This window comes from Eumetopias jubatus, unplaced genomic scaffold, assembly GCF_037043125.1.
Source record: "Eumetopias jubatus isolate StellerSeaLion01/CBP00866 unplaced genomic scaffold, mEumJub1_p1.0 scaffold_15, whole genome shotgun sequence".
NCBI classification, from domain to species: Eukaryota; Metazoa; Chordata; class Mammalia; order Carnivora; family Otariidae; genus Eumetopias; species Eumetopias jubatus.
The window spans coordinates 64,971,497-64,996,151 of record NW_028274821.1 but is presented as its reverse complement, the minus strand read 5'-3'; the positions used below and the strand labels follow the sequence as shown (position 1 = coordinate 64,996,151).

Below are 24,655 nucleotides of genomic sequence, written 5' to 3'. Positions count from 1 at the left end.
GTGTCTGTGTGTGTGTGTCTGTGTCTGTGTGTCTGTATCTATGAGAGAGAGAACACATTTAATTGTAGATTGCTCATTAGAAACACAGTTGTAGTCACTCTTCCTTTATAGTACCTAGGTAATTTATCAATTGATTAATCTGTATATTTTAATGATTTGGTTCCCTACTTCTCTAAAGAAGCATAAAACTATTTTAAAATCTAAGATAACTGAGACTTCGTTACTTGTTGCAAAATAAAATTCATTTTAAGTGGTAAAGAGTCCCACTGGCGAATGCTAAAATGAATAATTACCATTACATGCAATCTACCAAAATGAGCAGTTTCATTACATTTAGTGATAGGAGCATCTTCAAATGTGATTTACATTTATATCTCTAATGAAAATTAGTACATTCTTAACACATTTTGATTTTTCTATGCCCCTTCTGTGGCAGTATAACTTCTTACTACTTGTATTTGCATTTGTAAATTACTGAGTAATGTTGGTGGCAGGCAATGGATGAATGTGTTTTGCTGAGGGTCTAGACTTGTATCACCTGATTCCTCAAAAAAACTTCTATATTACGTTCCACATTCCATTGTAATTCCTTTTAATTTAAAATGTGTCTTGAGTACCGTCTATGAGTTTCTCGTAATGCAATACTTGGCGTCTCCAAATAGAGAAGTTCTGTTAGAGATTAGGGAAAAGTGACCTGGGGACAGCCTTGATTGAAAAAATTTGAATGACATTGAATAATAGGTACCATATGTGAAACATCTGTTCTAGGTCAAAAGGTAGGGTATATACTTTATATGTATTATTTCCAGCCATTGTAATGGAGGCAGTATCATTTTTCCCCATTTTGCTGAAGACAAAACTAAGGACAATGCTAGAAGGTGGCTGGACCAAAATCCAAACAGAGGTGTGTCTGATGTCAAAGTCTAGGCTTTTCTTCGGGCACAGGCCATAATTAAGAGTAAGAAAGTACCACAAGTTTATATGTTACTTCTTATTGCCTTATCTTCCCAAACACTGACCAAGCATTTTCCTGCCTTGCCCATATCAGAACATATATTTGAGAGTGCCAGGTTCCCTAGGTTAGGAATCAGTATATCATTCAGTTGGTAATTTTCCTTTCTTTGACTTGGGCAGAGAAACTCTCTCCAGAGCCAGAGCCAATTGTTTTTCTCGAATGACTTAGAGGGAGGGTAGCCTGAGGTTATCCTGAGATCTGCAAGTCTATTTCTCATCTTTTTCTTTGTTCCGTGGATGATATCCAGGAGGCCACTTTGACTAGCCTTATGGGGAGAGATGTGTTGATTGTTGCCACTGTGAAAAGAGAAACATTGAAAGTAAGGTTAGGCTATTTTCTGGAATTATGAATGCAGTTTTTAAGCAATTATAAAAGGATAGGCATACTCACTAAAACTTGCACCAAAAACGGTATTTATTGAGCTGATTTCGTTGCAATTGAATAGAGTGAACAGTAGAAATGAAACATGTTAAAGATGCTGAGAACCTCCATAGCTTGGAAAGTTGTGGGAATATATAATTAACAGTTTACAACAGGAAACAACACATCCCTTAACTAGGAATAAAGAGATTTGGAGTAAGAGTCACGCACCTAGCCCAGATGTTAGACCTGAGGATAAGATCTCATTTGCTCAATGAAATAAGACTCTTCTCTTAGGAAGAGTCCAGCTTATTAATTCTGGAGGAAATTATAGGCAGTGCCTTTAAAAAAATTTAGAGTTTCTTTTTATTAAGGCAGAGATGAGCCTCCTTCCTGTCTTTGGCCTCACCTCTTTTCCTTACTTTTTGCCTTTGCTCCTCTTTGCCAGGTTTCTAGCCAACACCACCTTCAGAGGCCTCAGTGGTTCCATCAAAGTAAAAGGTTCCACTATCATCAGCTCAGAAAACAACTTTTTCATCTGGAATCTGCAACATGACCCCATGGGAAAGCCAATGTGGACCCGTTTGGGCAGATGGCAAGGGGGCAAGATTGTCATGGACTATGGAATATGGCCAGAGCAGACCCAGAGGCACAAAACCCACTTCCAATACCCGAGTAAACTACACTTGAGAGTGGTTACCCTGATTGAGCATCCATTTGTCTTCACACGGGAGGTAGATGATGAAGGCTTGTGCCCTGCTGGCCAACTCTGTCTAAACCCCATGACTAATGACTCCTCCATGTTGGACAGCCTTTTTAACAGCCTCCATAGCAGTAATGATACAGTGCCCATCAAATTCAAGAAGTGCTGCTATGGATATTGCATTGATCTGCTGGAAAAGCTAGCGGAAGACATGAACTTTGACTTTGACCTCTATATTGTTGGGGATGGCAAGTATGGAGCCTGGAAAAATGGGCACTGGACTGGGCTGGTGGGTGATCTCCTGAGTGGGTCAGCCCACCTGGCAGTCACTTCCTTCAGCATCAATACTGCACGAAGCCAAGTGATAGATTTCACCAGTCCTTTCTTTTCCACCAGCTTGGGCATCTTAGTGAGGACCCGAGACACAGCAGCTCCCATTGGAGCCTTCATGTGGCCACTCCATTGGACAATGTGGCTGGGGATTTTTGTGGCTCTGCACATCACTGCCATCTTCCTCACTCTGTATGAATGGAAGAGCCCCTTTGGTATGACTCCCAAGGGACGGAATAGAAGTAAAGTCTTCTCCTTTTCTTCAGCCTTGAATGTCTGTTATGCCCTCTTGTTTGGTAGAACAGCAGCCATCAAACCCCCAAAATGCTGGACTGGCAGGTTTCTAATGAACCTTTGGGCCATTTTCTGTATGTTTTGCCTTTCTACATACACAGCGAACTTGGCTGCTGTCATGGTAGGTGAGAAGATCTATGAAGAGCTTTCTGGAATACATGATCCTAAGGTAATGCTTCTTTTTACTCTTGTCCATCATAACTTCATATATTGTGTCTTACACTGTAGTATGTTGATGTTCTTTCATCTAACAGAATATTCTCTCAGCCATCTCTAGAGACCAAGAGCTAAATTAAATATTTTGTTTTGTTGAATGAAACAAAAAGAATGAGGGGTTTTAAGGGGGTGTTTGTTCTAGAGAAAGTCTTTCTGCTGGAAATACCTATTAGTAAGTTTTTTTTGTGTTATTTATGCATCTGACAGAATGGCCATCAAGGAATAGACTCACAGAGTATTTTCACGCAAAGCAGACTTGAAAAACTGATTAATTACTTCTCTTGGGAATTAATGGAAATAAATAGTAGGATCCACATTTATTTATTTATTTTTTAAAGATTTTATTTATTTATTTGAGAGAGAGAGAATGAGAGATAGCACGAGAGGGAAGAGGGTCAGAGGGAGAAGCAGACTCCCCGCTGAGAAGGGAGCCTGATGTGGGACTCGATCCGGGGAACTCCAGGATGATGACCTGAGCCGAAGGCAGTCGCTTAACTAACTAAGCCACCCAGGCGCCCTAGGATCCACATTTAAATTGCAAGGAATCTTTTTTTTTTTTTTTTTTGCCATTAAAAAATAGTAAAATGGATACCTGGGTGGCTCATTCGGTTAAGCAACTACCTTCGGCTCGGGTCATGATCCCAGGGTCCTGGGATCGAGCCCCACATTGGGCTCCCTGCTCAGCAGGGGGCCTGCTTCTCCCTCTCCCACTCCCCCTGCTTGTGTTCCCTCTCTCACTGTGTCTCTCTGTCAAATAAATAAAAAAAATAGTAAAATGGAAAGAACTAACATTTTATCATAAACACCCAAAGTCAGATGCTAGAGAGTTCAATGGGTATAGAACAAGGAGTACTGAACAAACTAAGATGGCAAGATTAGCTAAAAACTGGGTGTCTTTATACAGTAAGGAAAGCCATACAGCTGGCCACCTTGGCTGGATGGTACGGTGCCAGCAGTCACAGGACATTTCAAAGAAAGGATATCTATTCTAGTCTGCCTTTGATATCCTGGGTATCTGACCCTAAGGGGAGAAGGGAGGAGTTGGATGGAGTTCAGGTATACAGGTAAAACAGTGGTGATACTCAAGTAAGGAGAGCCATATCTGTGTTCTGTCTGGATTAAAACAGGACCCCTTTCAGTGACTAGTCCAACCTAGGTGGAGTAGTAAGGAGGTGGTGGTTGAGGCTCAAGGAAATTGGAAGAAGGCCCAAGGGCGTACTACAGTCCTGATGGGAAACAGAATTCAGATCCAGAGCAGAAGCATGTTCCAATGCATACGACCCATCTAGGAGAGACAGCGTAAGTTGCAATTCAGTGGGCATACCTGCGACACGCTGTGTTTAAAGCAACTTGAGCTCAGCTGAGCATTTCAAATTGGGAAACACTCATCATGCCTTTTCAAATACCTCTTTTCACACCAAGTCTCAAGGTATTAAAACTTTACTATAAATTTCTATTGAACATTTAAAATTAATTTCATAGAGCATCAACATATAGGACATTTGCAACTATCTTTATCAAATGATGAAGTGGCCCAGAGGGCTGGCTGCAGCTTTAGAGACTTCTCATAAATGGTTTGGATTAAGATATAAGGTCTGTTCTGCAAACAAACGAACATGAGAAACTTGGCCCATAACTGCAACCCTCTTGGTAAGTGACATGAACCTCATGAAAATGTTCAACAAACAGTGGCTTACTGATTACGCAAGGATTGCATTGTCTTCTAATGAACACTCAGGGCTTCAGGTTATGAGCTGGAATCCAGTGAACACCAATAAGTCTGTAGCATAAATAGATGTGTCACCCTAAGGAGAGATTTTTGTGATGCTTCTGCAGTGGTATTAGCAGCTGCTGTTTATTCTTTGTCCGAGTTGGCCTGTAGATCTCCCAAAGTTTCACTGTCTTGTTAGAGGCTTACCCAGATTTTTATATGAATCTTGCTAATGTAATGCTTAAATTAGAAACTCAAGGTGGGGGGCACCTGGGTGGCTCAGTCGTTAAGCGTCTGCCTTCGGCTCAGGTCATGATCCCAGGGTCCTGGGATCGAGCCCTGCATCAGGCTCCCTGCTCCACAGGAAGCCTGTTTCTCCCTCTCCCACTCCCCCTGCTTGTGTTCCTCCTCTCGCTGTATCTCTCTCTGTCAAATAAATAAATAAAATCTTTAAAAAAAAACCCAAGGTGGAAACCATTCAATCCAGTTTAGTACAAAAAACAATCTAATATATGCCTATTTTGAAGATTCCAGACCATTATCTAATGTAAAAAGGTGAACGCAATACTGACTCGAGTTTCATCAATCAAAACCGAAGATTGTCAAAATTAAGTCATGGATGCTATGTGTGAGAAACTTGTAGCAATGATTATTTTAGGGGATTAAATAGAAAATCATAAAGATAAACTGTACATAGCAGTAAAAGTTTCTTTAAGCAAAAAGAGACAATCATTCAATCCCCAACTCCACCAGAATAAAAAGTGAAGTTTTGGGGCACCTGGGTGGCTCAGTCAGTTAAAAGTCTGCCTTCAGCTCAGGTCATAATCCCAGGGTCCTGGGATTGAGCTCCACATCGAGCTCCCTGCTCAGCTGGGAGCTTGCTTCTCCCTCTCCCTCTGCCCGCCTCTTTTCCTACGTGTGCTCTCTCTCTCTCTCTCTCTCTCTCTGTCAAATAAATAAATAAAATCTTTACAAAAATAAATAAACAAAAGGTGAAGTTTTTATAGATCTAACCCCACCCACAAGACAAAATGAACAGAACTAGACAAAGTCAACTTTGTGTTACAGCTAGTAAGTTCTTAATGAAGTGGGACAAGTATCTAAAATACTTTCAGTTTGGGGCACCTGGGTGGCTCAGTCGGTTAAGCGTCTACCTTCAGCTCATGTCATGATCCCAGGGTCCTGGGATCGAGCCCCGTGTTGGGCTCCCAGCTCAGCAGGGGAGGAGAAGCCTGCTTCTCCCTCTCCCTCTACCACTCCTCCCCTGCTTGTGCTCACTTGCTGTCTCTCTCTCAAATAAATAAATAAATAAAATCTTTTTAAATTTTTTAAGAAATAAAGTACTTTCAATTTGAGATAATAAACTAATTTCCACTAAGTTTCCCCCTCAAAATGTATATTTCTCCTCCTGTGTTGTTTCTATGGTAAAGTCTCTCACTTATGGGTTTTTATCATATAAAGATACCCAGATCATTTGACTAAGCAATACTTGACATCTGGACTTTGGACAAATACTGTTGGTGACAGAAGTGTTCCATTTTCATCCAGATATGTGGTATTATGCAAATGACAGTGTCTTCACCCTACCACAGAGAGATATGATTAAAATAATTTTCCTACCCTTTCAGTCACTCAGCATTCATCCTTAAGTGTATTGCAGTTACTTACATGAGTGCTTTTCGGTCCTACCAATGCTAAACTCTTTAGGACACTGTCTCTTTTTTCTCACACTAAACGACGTAGAGAAATTCAGAGGTAAATAATTCCGGGAGAGGAGAAAACAACTTAGGAACTTGTAAACATGCTGAAGTTTAGAAACAGGAAATAGTGTCAAAGTTCAAGGACAGGGCAGTCTCCTTCCACTTAGTACATCGAGGGAAGGCTTAATTAACAACATAAAAAGGCGTGCTTATTCTTGAAGAACACTTGGAAACTGGACACGTGTCAAGGGGCGAATGGTCATTCCAAGCAAAGGGACAGAATGAGCTGCTTTGTGGTGGAAAGTGGAAGGCACAGTTAGCATATCTTGAGGAGTTTGGTTTAGCCATAGCATATGTTGCATGAAAGGAGGGAGGTGGGATCCATGTCTAAAAATTAAGTTTAGGGCGCCTGGGTGGCTCAGTTGGTTAAGCGACTGCCTTCGGCTCAAGTCATGATCCTGGAGTCCCGGGATCGAGTCCCGCATCGGGCTCCCTGCTCAGCAGGGAGTCTGCTTCTCCCTCTGACCCTCTTCCCTCTCGTGCTCTCTGTCTCTCATTCTCTCTCTCAAATAAATAAAATCTTCAAAAAAAATAAAAAATAAAAAAATAAAAAAATAAAAATTAAGTTTAGTTGACATAACAGAAGATCTTTGACATCAAGCTAAGACTAGTGAACTTCATCTGACAATAGAGATGCACTGACATTCTTGAACAATGGAATGGCAGAGTATCCATTTAGAATGGTTGCTGTGGTAGCAGCACATAAACCAGATTAGAAGAGAAAGCCCGTGAACAGAAGTTGTAGCTCTAGTCCCTGACAAAAAGAAAACAGATGCAAGAAATCAGGGGGTGACTTGGCGATGAACTGAGTGTGAAAGGCAGCAAAGAATCACCTTCCAAGTCACAGGCCTCAGTGTCTGAGATGCTGGTACCATTCAAGGGAGCGGAGAAGGCAGTTTATGGACTAGAAAATACGGTGATCAGTTCAGTTCCACATGTGGCATTTTAAAATCTGTTTTGGTCATCCAGGGGAGATCCAGTAGGCATTTGGAAGCCAGAGTTCAGGAATGAGTGAAGCATGGGAATCCTGGCCAGAGAGGTGATCTTGTGTATTAAAGCTCTCGGAGAGTATGAGATCCCCAAGGGAGAAGGTGGTAGGGAGAAAAATTGCTGTCTGAAAGAAAGCAGCAGACATGAAGAAGTCCCATGGTGTTGGAGAACAGAATTTGTGGAGAGACGAGATGGAGAATTAAGGAGATAAAGGTGCCCTGTAACAAAATCACACAGAGGGCGCCTGGGTGGCTCAGATGGTTAAGCGTCTGCCTTCAGCTCAGGTCATGATCCCAGGGTCCTGGGATCGAGTCCCGCGTCTGGCTCCTTGCTCCTTGGGAGCCTGCTTCTCCCTCTGCCTCTCTCTCTCTCTCTCTCTCTCTCTCTGTCTTTCATGAATAAATAAATAAAATCTTTAAAAAAAAAACAAAGTCTCACAGACCCTTGAGTGCCCCTCTCTCTAGAGCTTGGATTTTTACTTTTTTGAGGTGAAGATTGATATTATCCTATCTGCTGTGCCTAGCTTCTTGTCAGCGGTTATCAGAGGACAAAGGCTGATCAGGGCCCAGGCCAAACTGAGAATTGTTAGTGCGTGCGTGTGCCTGTTTGTGTGTGTGTGTGTGTGTTTTATGTCTGGTGAAGTTGGGCCTATATGGTTTGCTTTTTCCTAGTATTTTTCCAAACTCCATTCAAATTCGCTTGATGGCATTTTAGTTCAAGTAAGTGAAAACGTATCATTTATGTAGAAGTCACAGATCTCTGTAGTTTTCTTGGGACATTTGTTTGTCTGCTGTAAGGTGAAAATCCCCTCAATCTGAATGAAAGGTGACATGATGGCATATTGGTCACACTCTGAAGATACTTCTACCCCGGACTCACGATCTAATTTCTTTTCATCTCCTTCCGTGCTCCTCACTTGCTAGATATTAGGACCGCCCCCAGGATACCATGCTGCCATTCTCATCCCAGTTCCAGTCCTCAGAGCTCAGTTAATTCATCTCAGGCAAATTTCCCTGTGCCTCCACATTAATGCCTTCTCTAACTCTTCTTTAGTTACCTTGGGATAATCTCCCTGTACCTCCCTGTTATGATTGTGTGCCTGAAAACTTTGAGAATCACACCTCTCAGACTTTTCTAGAAGCACCTTTTGAAGAAACGTAGCTTTTAGAGGCCTGCTAAGCCCCCAGATCTGAGAAAGGGACTCCCCAAAGTTCCATCTCCTCTTCCCTTAAAACTACTTTTCTGTTGCATATAGTATTTTAAATTGTAATAATAGTGGGGTTTTCTGGGAAATGTTTTATATTTCTAGCTGAAAATTTGAGCTACAGCTTTTTTTTTTTTTAATATCAGTCTTGGAATCCAAACATGACCTATAAAATATTCCTATGGGAAAATGTGTTTGGATGAAAACCTATCGACTTAAAAAGTGAGATTTGTGATCTGTATTTATACACAACCCATCAGTAAATTGAGTCTTGGCCACATAAGTATTTGTAACCATGATATCAGATAACTTAGAGTGAATGTAATAGCACCGTATTTCTTCTTGATCATAATTGTTCAGCATGCTGGCTATACATTTATCACAATTAATAAAACTGTTAAGAGCATGAGTATTTTATCACCATTTCAGAGTTGAGATTCACTGGCTTCAACCAACCACTTTGAATCAAATAAAATGAAAAGCAAAATACTGTGCAGGGCAGACCAGTTTATGATTCACTACATGTTGCAGGAGCCAAGGCAGGTTGGAATACTTCTCTCTTTTACTGACGGGGGTCAGAGGGAAGAAATCATCTTGTTGCTGGCTGCTCCTGTAGCTAACCCCAAGGAAGAGGGCCTGGACTGCTGTGCAAATGAAATTCAAGAGATGGTTCTTTCCTCACTTAACTATTTTTGCCAGAATAGTTTATTTTACACTAACAGTAATATATGTAGTTTCTCCCAGTCTCCCACCACCTCTTCTGGGAAGTAAGCTCCATGCTTCAAAGTGGGTGGGCTCTTGAAGCATGAGACCATGAAAGCAAGAATTTATGAGTGATATATTTAAGAGAGCTTATGTGGGTATTTCTCCGACATAAAACTAGCACTATTCATTATAGGCAATGCAGAAAATAGGGTAAAGTAGACAAATGGAAGCAAGCACTCATTGCCTCATCATCCAAAACCATTTCCTCGTAGCATTTTGGGATGATTGACAGGTGGATAGAAACCGCCATATTATTTTTATCCAGCAAAGTCTTCCTCTAGGTGTGTGATCTAAGGTGTAGACCTAGGCATTCTTAGAACCTCCCAGCCACTGACATTCGATTTGCAGAGATACAAGACAAGATGAGAACATCCCTTTATAAAGCACAAAGTACACTAAGAAATAAAGCTCCACCTCTTCTCATTGAGTTGAACTAGCCCAGCTGAAAGGATACATGAGCATTCGAAATGAGCTACTTGCTGATTTTAATGGACCTTCTAGTTCTTTTCTAGCTTCTCACATAAAATGCCCCTTTAGCTCTGTGTGTCTAATACAAAAAAAAATCAGCTCCTTAGAGGGAATATGAGGCTAGTGTCATTTTTGTACAGGCAAATGATGGTGCTGCTTTAGAAAAACAATCCTGGTGAACATTCAAGTAAATATTAAAAATTAAATAGACCTGCTGTGAAGGCAAGAGCAAACTTTAACCAGAAATCTTGAAGTAAAGGACACTCCCATAGCTCTAGTAGGAAATGATAAGCATTTCCCCAAATAATAAAAACCACCTTTATTGATCTTCATATAACAGCATGTGGCTGCCCGATGAAATATATGAATTCATGCAATAAAGGCTGGCTTCAACAAAGGAGGGGTGCCAGAACTCCAAGGCAGATGAGACGGAACATGGAGTTGGAGGCGAGGTTAATTCATCCAGTAACAGTAGCTTCTGTTCTGGGCACCATGCTCGGTGGCTGAGAGTTTAGCAGTGAGAAAACTGACACCGCCCGTGTAACATGGAGTTTAGTGGGAAAGAAAGACACTCATCAAGGGAGCACATAAATCAGCTAATGATTTAAACCATGGTAAGTTCCTGTAGAAGAAAATACACGAGAATCTGAGAGCCTCACAGGAGACCCGATCCACTGGAGAATCAGAGAAGGCCCCCAGCCCGGCTGAGATCTGAAGAATGTAAGTGAGCTAAAAAGGAGTCTCAGGAGGTGTTAGGAAAAGAGCTTGTGCAGAAGCCCCAAGACCAGAGAGAGAGAACTGCAGTTGTGGCCACTCCATCATGAGCTACGAGAGACTGGAAAGCCAGACAGAGGGGGACAAGAGTTGGACAAGTAATAAGGTAAAGGACAGACATTTTAGAGAGAAAATTTCTCAAAAGAAGAAAAAAATCTGAGAAATGCTATAGTCTAAGAAGAGCCGCCCTTCCCACAGTCTCCATGTACTTCCAGCTAGAAAACTTAATAGGAGGCACATCCCATTCTCTCTGGCAGCAAAAACTCTAATAGATCAGGGAAGTGTTCTCCATGAGGATTGCATTAAAACACTTTCTAATGTACAAATTAAAATGATTTGGGTAGAAAATTGAGTGTGTTGATGGTTCTGTGTATCTTGCACATACTAAAAACTATTAGAGTTATACACTCCAAATGGGTGAATTGTCTGGTATGTGAATTATAGCTCAGTAAGACTGTTTTAATCAATTATAAACAAAGAAGCAAACTGCCATATTACTGAATTGGAAGACTGAATTTTTAAAGATGGTAAATTTCCCCTTGATTAGTTAATAGGTGTGAAACATTTCCAAAGAAAATACCAAAGGACTTTTTTGTTGACTTGGGTGATTGTTGCTGAATCTTCTAAAAATATATATATAAAATTTAATCTTAAAATAGAAGATTCAAGGGGGGGCGCCTGGGTGGCTCAGTTGGTTAAGCGACTGCCTTCGGCTCAGGTCATGATCCTGGAGTCCCGGGATCGAGTCCCACGTCAGGCTCCCTGCTCGGCAGGGAGTCTGCTTCTCCCTCTGACCCTCTGCCCTCTCGTGCTCTCTATCTCTCTCATTCTCTCTCTCTCAAATAAATAAATCTTTAAAAAAAAAGAAGAAGATTCAAGGGATTTATTCTTCTAGATAATGAGATACTTAATATTAGTATTAATAACAGAATTTCTAATACTCATTGACCACTCCCATAAGACAGGCACTGTTGTAAAAGACATTAATATATTACCCGCTCCCACTGAGTGGTTATGGAAGTTAAAATAATCCAAGTAAAGCAACTTACATTGTGTCTGACCAACTAGGGGACACAAAATAAGAATAGTGAAAAGTCTTGTCAGATTTTAATACCAATATTAATTACATGTATCTTGAACAGTTCTCTGTCTCTCTTTCTCATCACTGTGAACTGGATAAATGGCAAGATTCTCCCTCTGAGCTAACTTCTAGAAAGCTTGGAGGCAAATTTCTTGCCCACTAACAGCAGATTTATTTTCATTGCAGTATGCATTTTAAAAAAACGTCGTTCCTGGCTTCATTTTGTTTTGGTTTTTTTTTCTGCTTCATCCTATTTTAATTTATGCTGTCTTGTATTTTGGGTGACCTTTAAGCTGCTGCCTTAAATCTTTTCAGGAAGAGAGCAAGATATACATTAAGTAATGTCAAAATCAGATAGTAAATAAGGAATATTAACTAGCAATTCAAAAAAGAAATAAAATTGACCAAAAAATACAAAAAAAAAGTTAAATCTTACTTGTAATCGAAGAAATGCTAATTGAAACAGTAATGAGATGATATTTTTAGCTATCATATTAGGAATCTTTTACTGATAGTTCTCAATCTTGGTTGAAGTACATTGAGACTGGCACCAGCATACCCTGCTATTGGGAGGGTAGGTTGGTACAATAGTTCATAAATCAATTTGGCCATTTCTATCAAGAGCCTTAAAAGGGTTTCTTTATGCCCTTTCACCCTTGACTTCCACTTCTAGGAATCTATCCAAAGGAAGTAACTTAATATATGGACAATAATTTATTACAAAGATTCATTGCAGTGTTACTCAAAATAACAAAAACTTGGAAACCATCTAAATGTCCAACAATAACACAATTAATGCATTATAATGTTCCTAATATTCCTATGTGCTATAAAAATGTAGCCAGTAGAGATGATTTTGAAGAGCCTTTTAGAATGTCAAAAAACCATACACCTGAAATATAGTAATATATGTCAACCATACTTCAACTAAAAAAATTATAAAAAAAAAATTTTAGGGCACCTGGGTGGCTCAGTGGGTTAAGCGACTGCCTTCGGCTCAGGTCATGATCCTGGAGTCCCGAGATCGAGTCCCACATCGGGCTCCCTGCTCAGCAGGGAGTCTGCTTCTCCCTCTGACCCTCTTCTGTCTCGTGCTCTCTATCTCTCATTCTCTCTCTCAAATAAATAAATACATAAAATCTTTAAAAAATTTTTTAATTAAATATCAAAATATAAGAGAAAGTGAAAAGTTGGGATATAAAGCCATATGCTGTATTTCCAGTTTTGTAATAGGCATATGTACCACTATAAAGAGAAGGGACGAGAAGGAAATATAACATTAATAGCACTGATACCTGAGCAGTGTAATTACAGGAAATATTTGTTTCATTATTTCCACTCCATATTTCCTACAATGTTCATGGATTATTTATGAAACGAGGAAGGACATAATAAGCCAAGTAAGAATGAGAATAACGTAGACATGAGACAGTAGTCACAACAACAGTGTTTTCTCCACACGTACTGCTGCTGTCTGCAGACTTTCACATCCAGACAGGTAGAGTTCCTCAATGAGTAGCCCTCCTGTAGTGAAATGTTTACATTTTAAAGATGCTGAGCTTTTCCACAGAGACTTTCAGAAGCAAATTGTCATTACCACTCAGTTTATTCGTAGGACTTAGCACAATCTGAAATTATCATGTCATCCATTTGTTTTCTTGTTAATTGTCCCAGTGTGTCCTGCTCACCACTAGATTCTCACAGTGTTGGGTGAACAGTAAATATTCAGTAAATATTGTTCGATTAATAAATGAATGAGGGGCACTTGGGTGGCTCAGTCAGTTAAGCATCTGCCTTCGGCTCAGGTCATGATCTTAGGGTCCTGGGATCGAGTCCTGCATCGGGTTCTCTGCTCAGTGGGGAGTCTGCTTCTCCCTCCCCCTCTGTGTTCTCTCTCTTGCTCTATCTCAGATAAATAAAATCTTTTAAAAAATAAAATAAAATGAATGAATGAAAAATAGCATCATTGGAATAGGGCTATAGTTTTCTATAGGGATTACTTTGAAATCAGTTCTTTTGATTCAAAAGCACCCTTTCAAAAGACCATTTAAAACCATGCTCCTCCTAGAGGCTATGGAACAAACAGAAGGAAAGCCACAGTAAGGGGCAATGTACTATATGATACAAAGGGCAAAATTTAGTATTGGACAGATCTAAGTGTGATGTATGCCTCAATCGTAGTGAGTTTGGCAAGTTACTTGCCATGGCCTCTGTGAGGATTACAGGAAAAAATGGATGTGAAATATTTAGCTGAAGTTCTGATTCCATCTACCACTAAATTATAAACTCCATGAGAGTGGAGACCAGATCTATATAAAATAAAACACCTGTATCCCCAAAACCTAAGCATATAGCTACCACTCAGTTAGAGAAGTGTTGGGTAAATAATGGACTTGTCATGAGGCCAAGCAGAGGTGATCAATATGTGTCCAGTAGAAGAGAGGTAGAAGATAGGAACACCTTTCACTTGCAGTTGGAGAGTATACCCAGATAAGTTCCAAATGATATCAAAAAGTGACCTGGAGTGTTGGAGCCATGAGTTTGGTACAATCAGGGCATCAGAGCAAAGAAAAGCTAAGACCATGATGCCCATAGTGGAGCCAAGGATCGAGCTGGTTTCCTTGAATGAGAGCATGAGACAGGAAATGTGGCCCCAGCCTGGGTGGTTCTGGGTCCCTGGCAGCAGATTGTGGAGTTGGGTTAGAAACATTTAATGCTCCAGTAAAGATCAGACACAGTACCTGATACCTATTAGGAGTTGAAAAACGGTATTTCCCTTCCCTTCCTGACTGTTTTCAATTCAAACAACTTTGGAAAATCAAAAAGATTTTGCTAATTCACATTGATTAAATGGAAAACTGAACAAATGAGCATGCGATCTGTTTACTTCTTCACCTACTTCCAAAATATTTTTGAGATAGCATCTTCATAGAATTTTTTGAATAACTGCAGTTTTATGACTTTCAAATAGATACAGTAATTCATACTAACGGCAGCAAAGTGTTTTCAATTAGACACCCTGCTGGATTTGCATCAATGAATGTCTAAGATCACTTCCTTCATTTGAATACAGAGAATGTGCCAAATTTTTGCAAACCTTTCTCTTAAATTAGGGGAAAATTGGTTTCTAACTTTCTTTACATTAGTAGTCTGCTTAGCAAGCACTATCTTTATGCATACTTTCTGTATCAATAAATATATCATAGGATATCTATAAATATTCACATCTTATATAATTATAAACAATTATTAGTACACGTGTCTATCAACTGTGTGTTCATACACAGACATTTATACTACTTTAAAAGTTAACACACGTTCAGTGGACACACATATTTGTAATTATGGAGAGCTAAGTTACTCCAAGTCATTCTTAGACATAATGTGGTAATCTCGTGGCTACACCCTCCAACTGCAAGTGAGAAGGGCTCCCACCCTCTGCCTCTGTCCTGCTGGACACATCTTGCCTACCTCTGCCTGATCTCACAAGCATTCACACCACACTCATATTCAATGCCATGGAATGAATAGAAGGAAATCCGCAGTAGGAGACAATATAGGGTGATACAAAGGACAAAATCCTGTTGTTAGATAGATAAAAAGTTTGATGCAACTAAGGTTTGAGAGTTTGCTCTGTGATGAACCTCATTTTCACGCTCAATAAATCTCTCTATGTGTCTGAAGAAGTTGCAGGCAACTCCTGAAGGGGCTTCTTTTATGTCTAAAATATATATTTTAGCTCCACAAACTGTGAATTAAGGTGAGTGTTGGATTCTTATGAATTAGCCTCAACTTCACATTTTGATCCTTAATCAGCTTAGAAGCTAGCATGACCTAACCACCCTGTGTCTCCATCCAGTGGCATGTCAGGATGCTTAACTGGGAGCTCAGCTCCATTATGAACTCGGTCTGGGAAATTAAGCCAAGCTAGGGCTCACTTTTCCCAACTGCAGCTGCATACAAGACTGCTCCAGCCAACTGCACAGATACATCTATGTAAAAAATATGTATGTGTGTATAATGTATATATTGTATATATTATATATACTGTATATAATGTATGTATTGTGTATATATCATATAGGTATATATGTATAATGTATACGTAATACATATATAATATATATGATGTTATTTATAGCTTGACTTCAGAATGTTTTGTCAGAATCCATTAGTATTTTTCAGACTCAAGAACTGCACTTATGGCATTTTACTAGGAAGCTGCTATCTACAAAAATGCCAAATGACAGAAAATTCAAACAGTGCCAACCAAAACAAGACCTATTAATGTTTCCTTAAATTATATTTGAACTGGAATTTTTTTTTCTATAAATGATCTGAACATATAAAATTAATGGAGGTGACTCTATTGGCAAATAAGAATATAAATGAATGTAAGCATATAAAATATGTATCTCCTGTGATTTACATGTTTAAAATGATCAATCCTGAGGGTCATACATATGAACCTTCATATGTATGTATGTATTAGCTTTATAATAAGACCCCTGATACAGTTTCAGGGGCAGGAAGTGAAAATAGCATCAATAAATAATAATGATAATAAATTTGTTGGATACCATGTTCCAGAGATTGTGCTAACTGCTTTACATGGATTTTTCTCATTTAAATTTTACTACATCTACACAGATGAGGAAATGGGGCTAAAAGAAATTAGGTAACTTGTTCAAGGCCATCTAACTAATAAATGGTAGAGGCAGGATTCATACCCAACAAAACCTGACTTATTATTCCTGTTCAGTATTTCATTGTTGCATGCAGTAAGAATGTTCTTCCCAACTTGATGTATTTTTTTAAATTATTTATTTGAGAGAGAGAGAGAGCACGAGCAGGGGGAAGGGCAGGGGAAGAGGGGGAGGGACAAGCTGACTCCCCATTGAGCTAGGAGCCTAACGCGGGGCAGATCCCAGGACCCTGAGATCATGACCTGAGCCAAAGTCAGACGCCCCGAAGTGACTGAGCCACCCATGCGCCACCCCCCTCCCCCGCAACCTGATGCCTTTTAAGTAGTCCTTTCCCCACCCCTGGACTTAGTCTGGGAAAGCTGCTCGCACACAAAGGTGATTCAGGGGCTGGGACTGCTGCTGAGGCTGCGGCATTTGAATTTGTGCACACGGTTCATATGGGATGAAGTGAGAGACACACAGATCCAGGAAGGATTTACTCCTACTCCACCCTCACCGCCGTCATCACTAACGCCCTACCCAGAGAAGTGTTGCCGCGGGAATATGTCCTTCCGGGCACTTGGTAAACTAAGGACGCGGTATTCATCCACACTGTCTCCCTGTGGCGCCGCCGTCGCAGCCGCGCATGCCGCCCTGCTCCCCTGCCACCATTCCTGTGACATGGCAGCTTCTCTTCTCTGGGCTGCGGTTCAGGGTTTCCAAAGGAAGCATGAGCCCTGGTGCTAATTAATCTCTGGGAAATCCCTCAAACTGTTACTCCACTCCACTTTCAGCACCGCTCAGTTCACATTGGTTTTATTCAGAAGAGAGACTGAATCAGTCTCTGTTCATCAGGATATTGTTTATACTGTTGAAAGTCTAGGAATAATCTCTAGTCATTAAGAGGAGATGGGCTAAAGTAGGGCACATTCTTCCACTGAAAGACAAATGTTGCTGTTAAGAAAAAAAAATGAGCTAGATACATAGTCAAGTTAAAAAATAGATTATACAAAATAAGCATATAAAATAAAACAATCTGTAAAAACATGATATAAACAGTCTTAGTTTTACTGAATTGGCACCCTTGTACAAGGGTTGCTCACCACTAGAATACAGTGATATCAGGGGCGTCTCAACTCTTTCTTCCTGGCACAGGTCCTGAAATTCTCCCAACAGCCATTTCTTCATATTAGGAAATTTTCCTCCAGGTGGCTCCTATATAATACTGCATATATTTCAAGAGAACACAAATGTTCCCTGAAAGAGGTGATACTTCTGTTAGTTTCCTGTATGGGTTATTAATCTAGACTAGATAATTCTACTTAATACAGAGAGCAAGGAAAATATGTACCATTGGACCATTTGATGAATTTTAGGGAGAAGACACCAACCATCAAATCTGTCGAGAAGAGTCCAGAGGAGGAGGCAGGTAGCCTAGCTTGCTGCCAAGACTCAGTTTCCCCTCACTCTTCACTTCTTGGAGCTGAGGCCACTTTTGCCTCATGTTCAGACACAGGCCTCCTCCTTACCTTTCCCCCCACAGGCTCAGAAAACAATCCCATTCTCATTCAGGGAGAATTTAATATGCCCTGTCTAGATCTTTCCCCTCAGAAGTGAGGTCCAAGGACCAGCAATGTTAGCATCTCCAGGGGCTTATTAGAAATGCAGAATCTCAGGCCCTACTCCAGTCCTGCTGAACCAGAATCTGCATTTTAACGCCATCCCTGGGTGTTTGTTTCATTTCTGTGCTACAGCTGGAGAAGCATCACTGTTGGTCAGTTCCCACATGACCCAGCATCTGGTCACTTTGCTGCTGGCCCCATTCTTACCTTTCACCTCCAGTCAATGACGTATTCCAGGACTAAACTCCATGTCCATCTTAGAATTAGTGTCATGTTAATTTCAAGGTTCTAGTGACTTCTAGCTCTCGTCGTCTCCCAACATCTGGGAGATGCTTTGGCTCAGAGCCCTAGCCGGCCAGTTAAAATTTTAGCCCAGCCGGTAAACATCTTGGATAATGGACCTATGCAGTTTTGCTCTTCATCATCCACCTGCCTCACCATCACACTGATCTACACTACCTTGTGCCTTCTAGCCAGACCAACAACACACCAGTCCATCATCTAAAGAATTTCAGAAAAGACTCCCTGGTCTCTGTCACCGGTCTGCTGTCAGCGCAAGGAAACTCTTCTTTGTGTTGCTTCTTAAGCCTTTTTACTCTTGTTCTTTCCTCTGTGGAGATAGGAACCAGTTTGTCAGCTTCTTCTCTGAACCATGATTAACCCATCTCTCACCCCACTCTTTACATCTCGTGAATCACTTGACAAACCATTGTTTCCAGCTCATCCGGAGGAATGAAAGGTGCTGCCCCTGGGTTCACATCATGTTACCATAGCATGCTCTTGCGCAAATTCTTAGCTCCAACGGAGTACTGAAAGAAGAAAAGTATTACATAGAGGAAACTCAAGCTTTTATCCTGATCCAGCAGTTTTCTTTTCACTTTTATATGCTTTTAGAAAATGACCATTTTGTTTCTCTGGTATGACAAATAAGAACAACACAAACCATGTGTAAAGCACTCCATTGCCTCCCAGATGCTTCAGGCCAGCACCTCAGTGTAGCCCCTACATCTCTGTAGCACAAAAGGCATTTAAATAGGAGAGAAGACAGAGGCTAAGGAGAGTTAAGTGATTTTTTTCCAAAGTTCAAGCTGCTACTTAAACCCACGCTTCCTAATTTCAGATCCATCACAATTTCAATGCAATGTGCTGCCTCATATAAACCATATTCAAAACTTATTCAGCATATAAGGGTAGGAATATTCATGGCTCCCAAAGCTTTGCTAGCATTTCAGGAATATAATTTGAGAAAAATAATTATCAGAACATAGAAGAAATTCATCTATTTACTGCTTGATGTAGATCTAGTATTTGTGAATTACCTTAGGTTTTTGGATGGTTTGAACTTCCAGAAAGCTGAGTATTTTGCAGGTCACATAATGAAATCAAGAAGCCAGTATACTGAGAGCCAATCTGAAGTCCAAGAAAGCACAATATATTTGCTTTCTGTCATGTATCAAATGACTAATAGGCAGCAGAGGCTTTCAGGGTTATAATTTTAGCCCAAGGTTCTGGTAACTACATGAAATCCTTGAGTGGTTTATGATATCATAAGGTGAAATTATAGCTCCCCATGGGCAAGAATTGTTGAAATGCTTTCAGCCATTGAGTACCATAACTAGCCTGTTCTCTATGGCAATTATAGGAAGAACTATATTAAATGCCTAGTCATACTGACTAATGACTTCACATATAGAAATTATTTTTTAAAATGAGAATGGCAGGCAGGCAATTCATCCATCCGTTCCATAAATATGTAAAAGTCACCATATGTCTACCTCTAAGACAAAGGCTGGGGTTACAGCTACAGACAAGTCCAACCCCTAACCCTGCCCTCAAAGAACTTTCATTTTAGCAGAGGAATCAGACATTAAACAACCGTAACTCTGAGATAAATGTTATGATGATGAATAGAATATTATGCCAATGTATTAACAGGAACCTGACCAAATGGGAAGGGAGGGACACAGAGAAGGCCTCCTTGAGGAAGTACAGAGCTAAACTCTGTATGATGAGTCAGAATTATAAAGGATAAGAGGGGAAAGCTTTTTCTTACCAAGCACATATTGAGAGTAAGATATTGAGACCTGAAAGGAAAGCACAGAAATCTAGCCTCCCTCCAAATGGTAGGAACAGCTGTGTGGCTATGCTAGAGGAAAAAGTGAGAGAGAATCAGAAAATAATGACCTTGAGCACGTTGTGCTAATTGAGATAAGTTAGAGAAAGACAAGTACTGAATGATAACACTCATATGTGGTATCTAAAAAAGTCAAACTCGTAAAAAACAGAGTAAAATGGTGGTTACCAGGAGATGGGGAATAGGGGAATAAAATTGATGTTTTTAAAGGGTGCAAACTTGTAACAAGCAGTAAATAAGCCATAGAGATCTAATGCACAGTATGATACAGATAACAGTATTGTACTGTAACTATATAATGTGATAAATATCACTAGAATGGCAGTCATTACAATATTTAAATGTATCAAAGTAACACACTGTACACCTCAAATTTACACCATGTTACATGTCAAGTATGTTTGCTAAAAAAGAAAAAGAATGCAGTATAGTAAAATGTATATACATACTTCTCATTATATATATATACACCTATATACAAATATTATGTGCATATATATTCTATATAATATAATGTATGTATGTGTGTATGAGAAATAGATAGTATATATAATATAGTATGTATGTACATTTGATATGTGTGTAGAGATGTATATATGTACATGTACGTGCACCAGAACAGAATTTGCAATGAGAAAACACTAGGCCATTTTTTTTATTATTATGTTATGTTAATCACCATACATTACATTATCAGTTTTTGATGTAGTGTTCCATGATTCATTGTTTGTGTGTAACACCCAGTGCTCCACGCAGAACGTGCCCTCTTTAATACCCATCACCAGGCTAACCCATCCTCCCACCCCCCTTCCCCTCTAGAAGCCTCAGTTTGTTCTTCAGAGTCCTTCGTCTCTCATGGTTCATCTCCCCCTCCGATTTCCCCCCTTCATTCTTCCCTCCTGCTATCTTCTTCTTCTTCTTCTTCTTCTTCTTCTTCTTTAACATATAATGTATTATTTGTTTCAGAGGTACAAATCTGTGATTCAACAGTCTTGCACAATTCACAGCACTCACCATAGCACATACCCTCCCCAATGTCTATCACCCAGTCACCCCATCCCTCCCACCCCCCACCAGTCTAGCAACCCTCAGTTTATTTCCTGAGATTAAGAATTCCTCATATCAGTGAGGTCATATGATACATGTCTTTCTCTGATTGACTTATTTCGCTCAGCATAACACTCTCCAGTTCCATCCATGTCATTGCAAATGGCAAGATCTCATTCCTTTTGATGGCTGCATAATATTCCATTGTATATATATACCACATCTTCTTTATCCATTCATCTGTTGATGGACATCTTGGCTCTTTCTACAGTTTGGCTATTGTGGACATTGCTGCTATAAACATTGGGGTGCACATACCCCTTTGGATCCCTACATTTGTATCTTTGGGGTAAATACCCAGTAGTGCAATTGCTGGATCATATGATAGCTCTATTTTTAACTTTTTGAAGAACCTCCATACTGTTTTCCAGAGTGGCTGCACCAGCTTACAGTCCCACCAACAGTTTAGGAGGGTTCTCCTTTCTCCGCATCCCTGCCATCTGTCATTCCTGACTTGTTAATTTTAGCCATTCTGACTGGTGTGAGGTGATATCTCATTGAGGTTTTGATTTGGATTTCCCTGATGCCGAGCAATGTTGAGCACTTTTTCATGTGTCTATTGGCCATTTAGATGTCTTCTTTGGAAAAATGTCTATTCCTGTCTTCTGCCCATTTCTTGATTGGATCATTTGTTCTTTGGGTGTTGAGTTTAAGAAGTTCTTTATAGATTCTGGATACTAGCCCTTTATCCGATATGTCATTTGCAAATATCTTCTCCCATTCTGTCGGTTGTCTTTTGGTTTTGTTGACTGTTTCTTTTGCTCTGCAAAGGCTTTTTATCTTGATGAGGTCCCAATAGTTCATTTTTGCCCTTGCTTTCCTTGCCTTTGGCGATGTTTCTAGGAAGAAGTTGCTGCGGCTGAGGTCAAAGAGGTTGCTGCCTATGTTCTCCTTTAGGATGTTGATGGACTCCTGTCTCACATTGAGGTCTTTCAACCATTTTGAGTCTATTTTTGTGTGTGGTGTAAGGAAATGGTCCAGTTTCATTCTTCTGAATGTGGCTGTCCAGTTTTCCCAACACCATTTGTTGAAGAGACTGTCTTTTTCCATTGGACATTCTTTGCTGCTTTGTTGAAGATGAGTTGACCATAAAGTTGAGGATCCATTTCTGGGCTCTCTATTCTGTTCCATTGATCTATGTGTCTGTTTTTAACACTAGGCCTTTTTTTTTTTAAGATTTTATTTATTTATTTGACAGAGAGAGACACAGTGAGAGGGGGAACACAGGCAGGGGGAGTGGGAGAGGGAGAAGCAGGCTTCCCGCCGAGCAGGGAGCCCGATGCAGGGCTCTTTCCCAGGACCCTGGGATCCTGACCTGAGCTGAAGGCAGACGCTTAGTGACTGAGCCACCCAGGTGCCCCAACACTAGGCCATTTTTTATAAACTGCCTCATCTCCAGTCGCAAAAAAAAAAAAAGAGTAAGATTCAAAGACTATAGAGATAATATTCAAGGAGTAACTAATTAGGATGACAAAATCAGATAAGATCATAAAATATTGTGTTGCCTGAAAATAACCCTGTATGTTAACTATATTGGAATTAAAATTAAAATAAAATATTATGTTGAATGGAACAGTAGGTACAAGATTCTTAAAGAAGAGGTTATTTAATGTGAAACAGTCACCTAGGGAAGATGAATAGTCATTCATTTTGAAGAATATAAAGTTTGCCACCAAATGGAAAAGGCAGGGAAGAGTTACTGACTACACAAGTCATCTCGCAACAATATTTCAATATCATTTCAAATTATTTCAATGTCATTTCAAATTATTATTTGCAGTGATAATATAATTTTCATTTGTATCACACTTTATATATACATATTTTCTCATCTTGTGAGGGGGTACACTGACAGCTTTAGCATAGTTAAATATAAATAAATCCTCTAAAGTCATACACATTAAATGAAAATTAGATACAATAAAGACTGTATTTCAGAATATCAAATAATAGGTAGGAGGAAAAAACAAATTAGAGACACAAACCAATAGGACAAAATACTGACTTAAACACATGCCCCAAATTCTAAATAGAAATCCTTAGATATAGGAAAAATTGGTTTTAGTTTTATGGTAATTATTAGTAATTCTACTCCTTGAAAGTTGGCTTCACTAAGAAAGTGACAGTTTTAGAAAAAGTCTCAACAATGTGCCATTTACAAGAGACACTTAAAACAGACCTGAGCTGAGGCACTGGGTGGCTCAGTCAGTTAAGCATTCAACTCTTGATTTCGGCTCAGGTCATGATCTCAGGGTTGTGAGATCAAACGCCACGTTGGGCTCCCGTGGAGCCTGCTTAAGAATCCCCCTCCCTCTCCCTCTGCCCCTCCCCCCTCTAAAAAAAAGACCTGAGCTAAAAAATTAAAAGCTTGATTAATATAGTTCAAAAGGCATAGAAATTATTTTTAAATGTATTTTGTTACTTTAGAGTTCATCATAAATTTAAAAATAGTAAAAGTAACCTAAATATTTATTTCCTCTCTGAAAAGCTGTGTGCCAATCAAACATTACAATGAAACTCTGAAAACAAATATTTTAACCATTTTGCAGTAAATGCTATAATATAGTTCTATAAAGAAAGAATCTAGCTGACCTCCAAGACAAGTGTCATATAATGACTGAAGTGTTAATAGCCATTCATACTTGGAATTTTTATGCATTAATAATACTTGGAGTACAAATGAACAGCATTTTCCAACTACAATAACTCAAGAATAAATGAAAACATTTGTGCAAGTGTTTCATTTTTAAAATCACCTTGAGCTGAGTCAACCATGGAAAATTTTAGCTCAAAGGAAAATTCTTCCTCCTCCCTAAAAAATCATAAGGATGTGAAAACGGGATTATAACGGAAGCCGTCTTGCAACATTAACTGCAGTGTTCATTCCCCTAAAAGCCATAATTCATAGCCGTTCTATAGCCCTTTTCTTTCAGCAATTATGCATATTAGAGGAAAGTTTGAATACATAAAAACTAAATACTGATAGAAAACCAAGTCTCATAAAAGACACGTTGACTTGACTAGTTTGCAGTGAAGAAAAATATGAGCTTCTTCACCAGCCTGCCCAAGCCCCAGGCATCCCTGGTCCATGGAGGTTGGGAAAAGCATGAAAACTCCAGCCATAGGGCATTGCGTAGCATTTACTGCCTGGCATCCGTAATCAGCTGGTGGTCAGTTGCATCACTAGGGTACTATGCCTTCGCGGGGAGGAGGATGTTGGCAATTACTGGCTGTCTGGGGAATTGAATGCAAAAATTCCTCTTCTAAACAGACAAACTGCGACAGAGAATACCTCAAACCTGTTCCTCCTTCTTTCAGTTTCTCTTTTCTTCTCTCTTCTGAGGTTTATGGGTGACATGAAAGCATCTCATGAGAATTGCCCCGTGCCATTTTGATAATGTATTTCCAGAACCTAGTGCAGAGCCTGGCACTTGAT

At 39.8% G+C, this 24,655-nt stretch overlaps 1 protein-coding gene across 1 annotated transcript in view; it reads left to right on the top strand.

Moving 5' to 3' along the window:
- Window positions 1-24,655, top strand: part of GRIN3A (glutamate ionotropic receptor NMDA type subunit 3A) — a 147,484-nt gene that overhangs the window by 59,360 nt on the left and 63,469 nt on the right. The window contains exon 3 of the mRNA XM_028108801.1: window positions 1,824-2,871. Coding sequence (XP_027964602.1) covers window positions 1,824-2,871 — 1,048 coding nt within the window. The remainder of the gene's footprint in view (window positions 1-1,823; window positions 2,872-24,655) is intronic.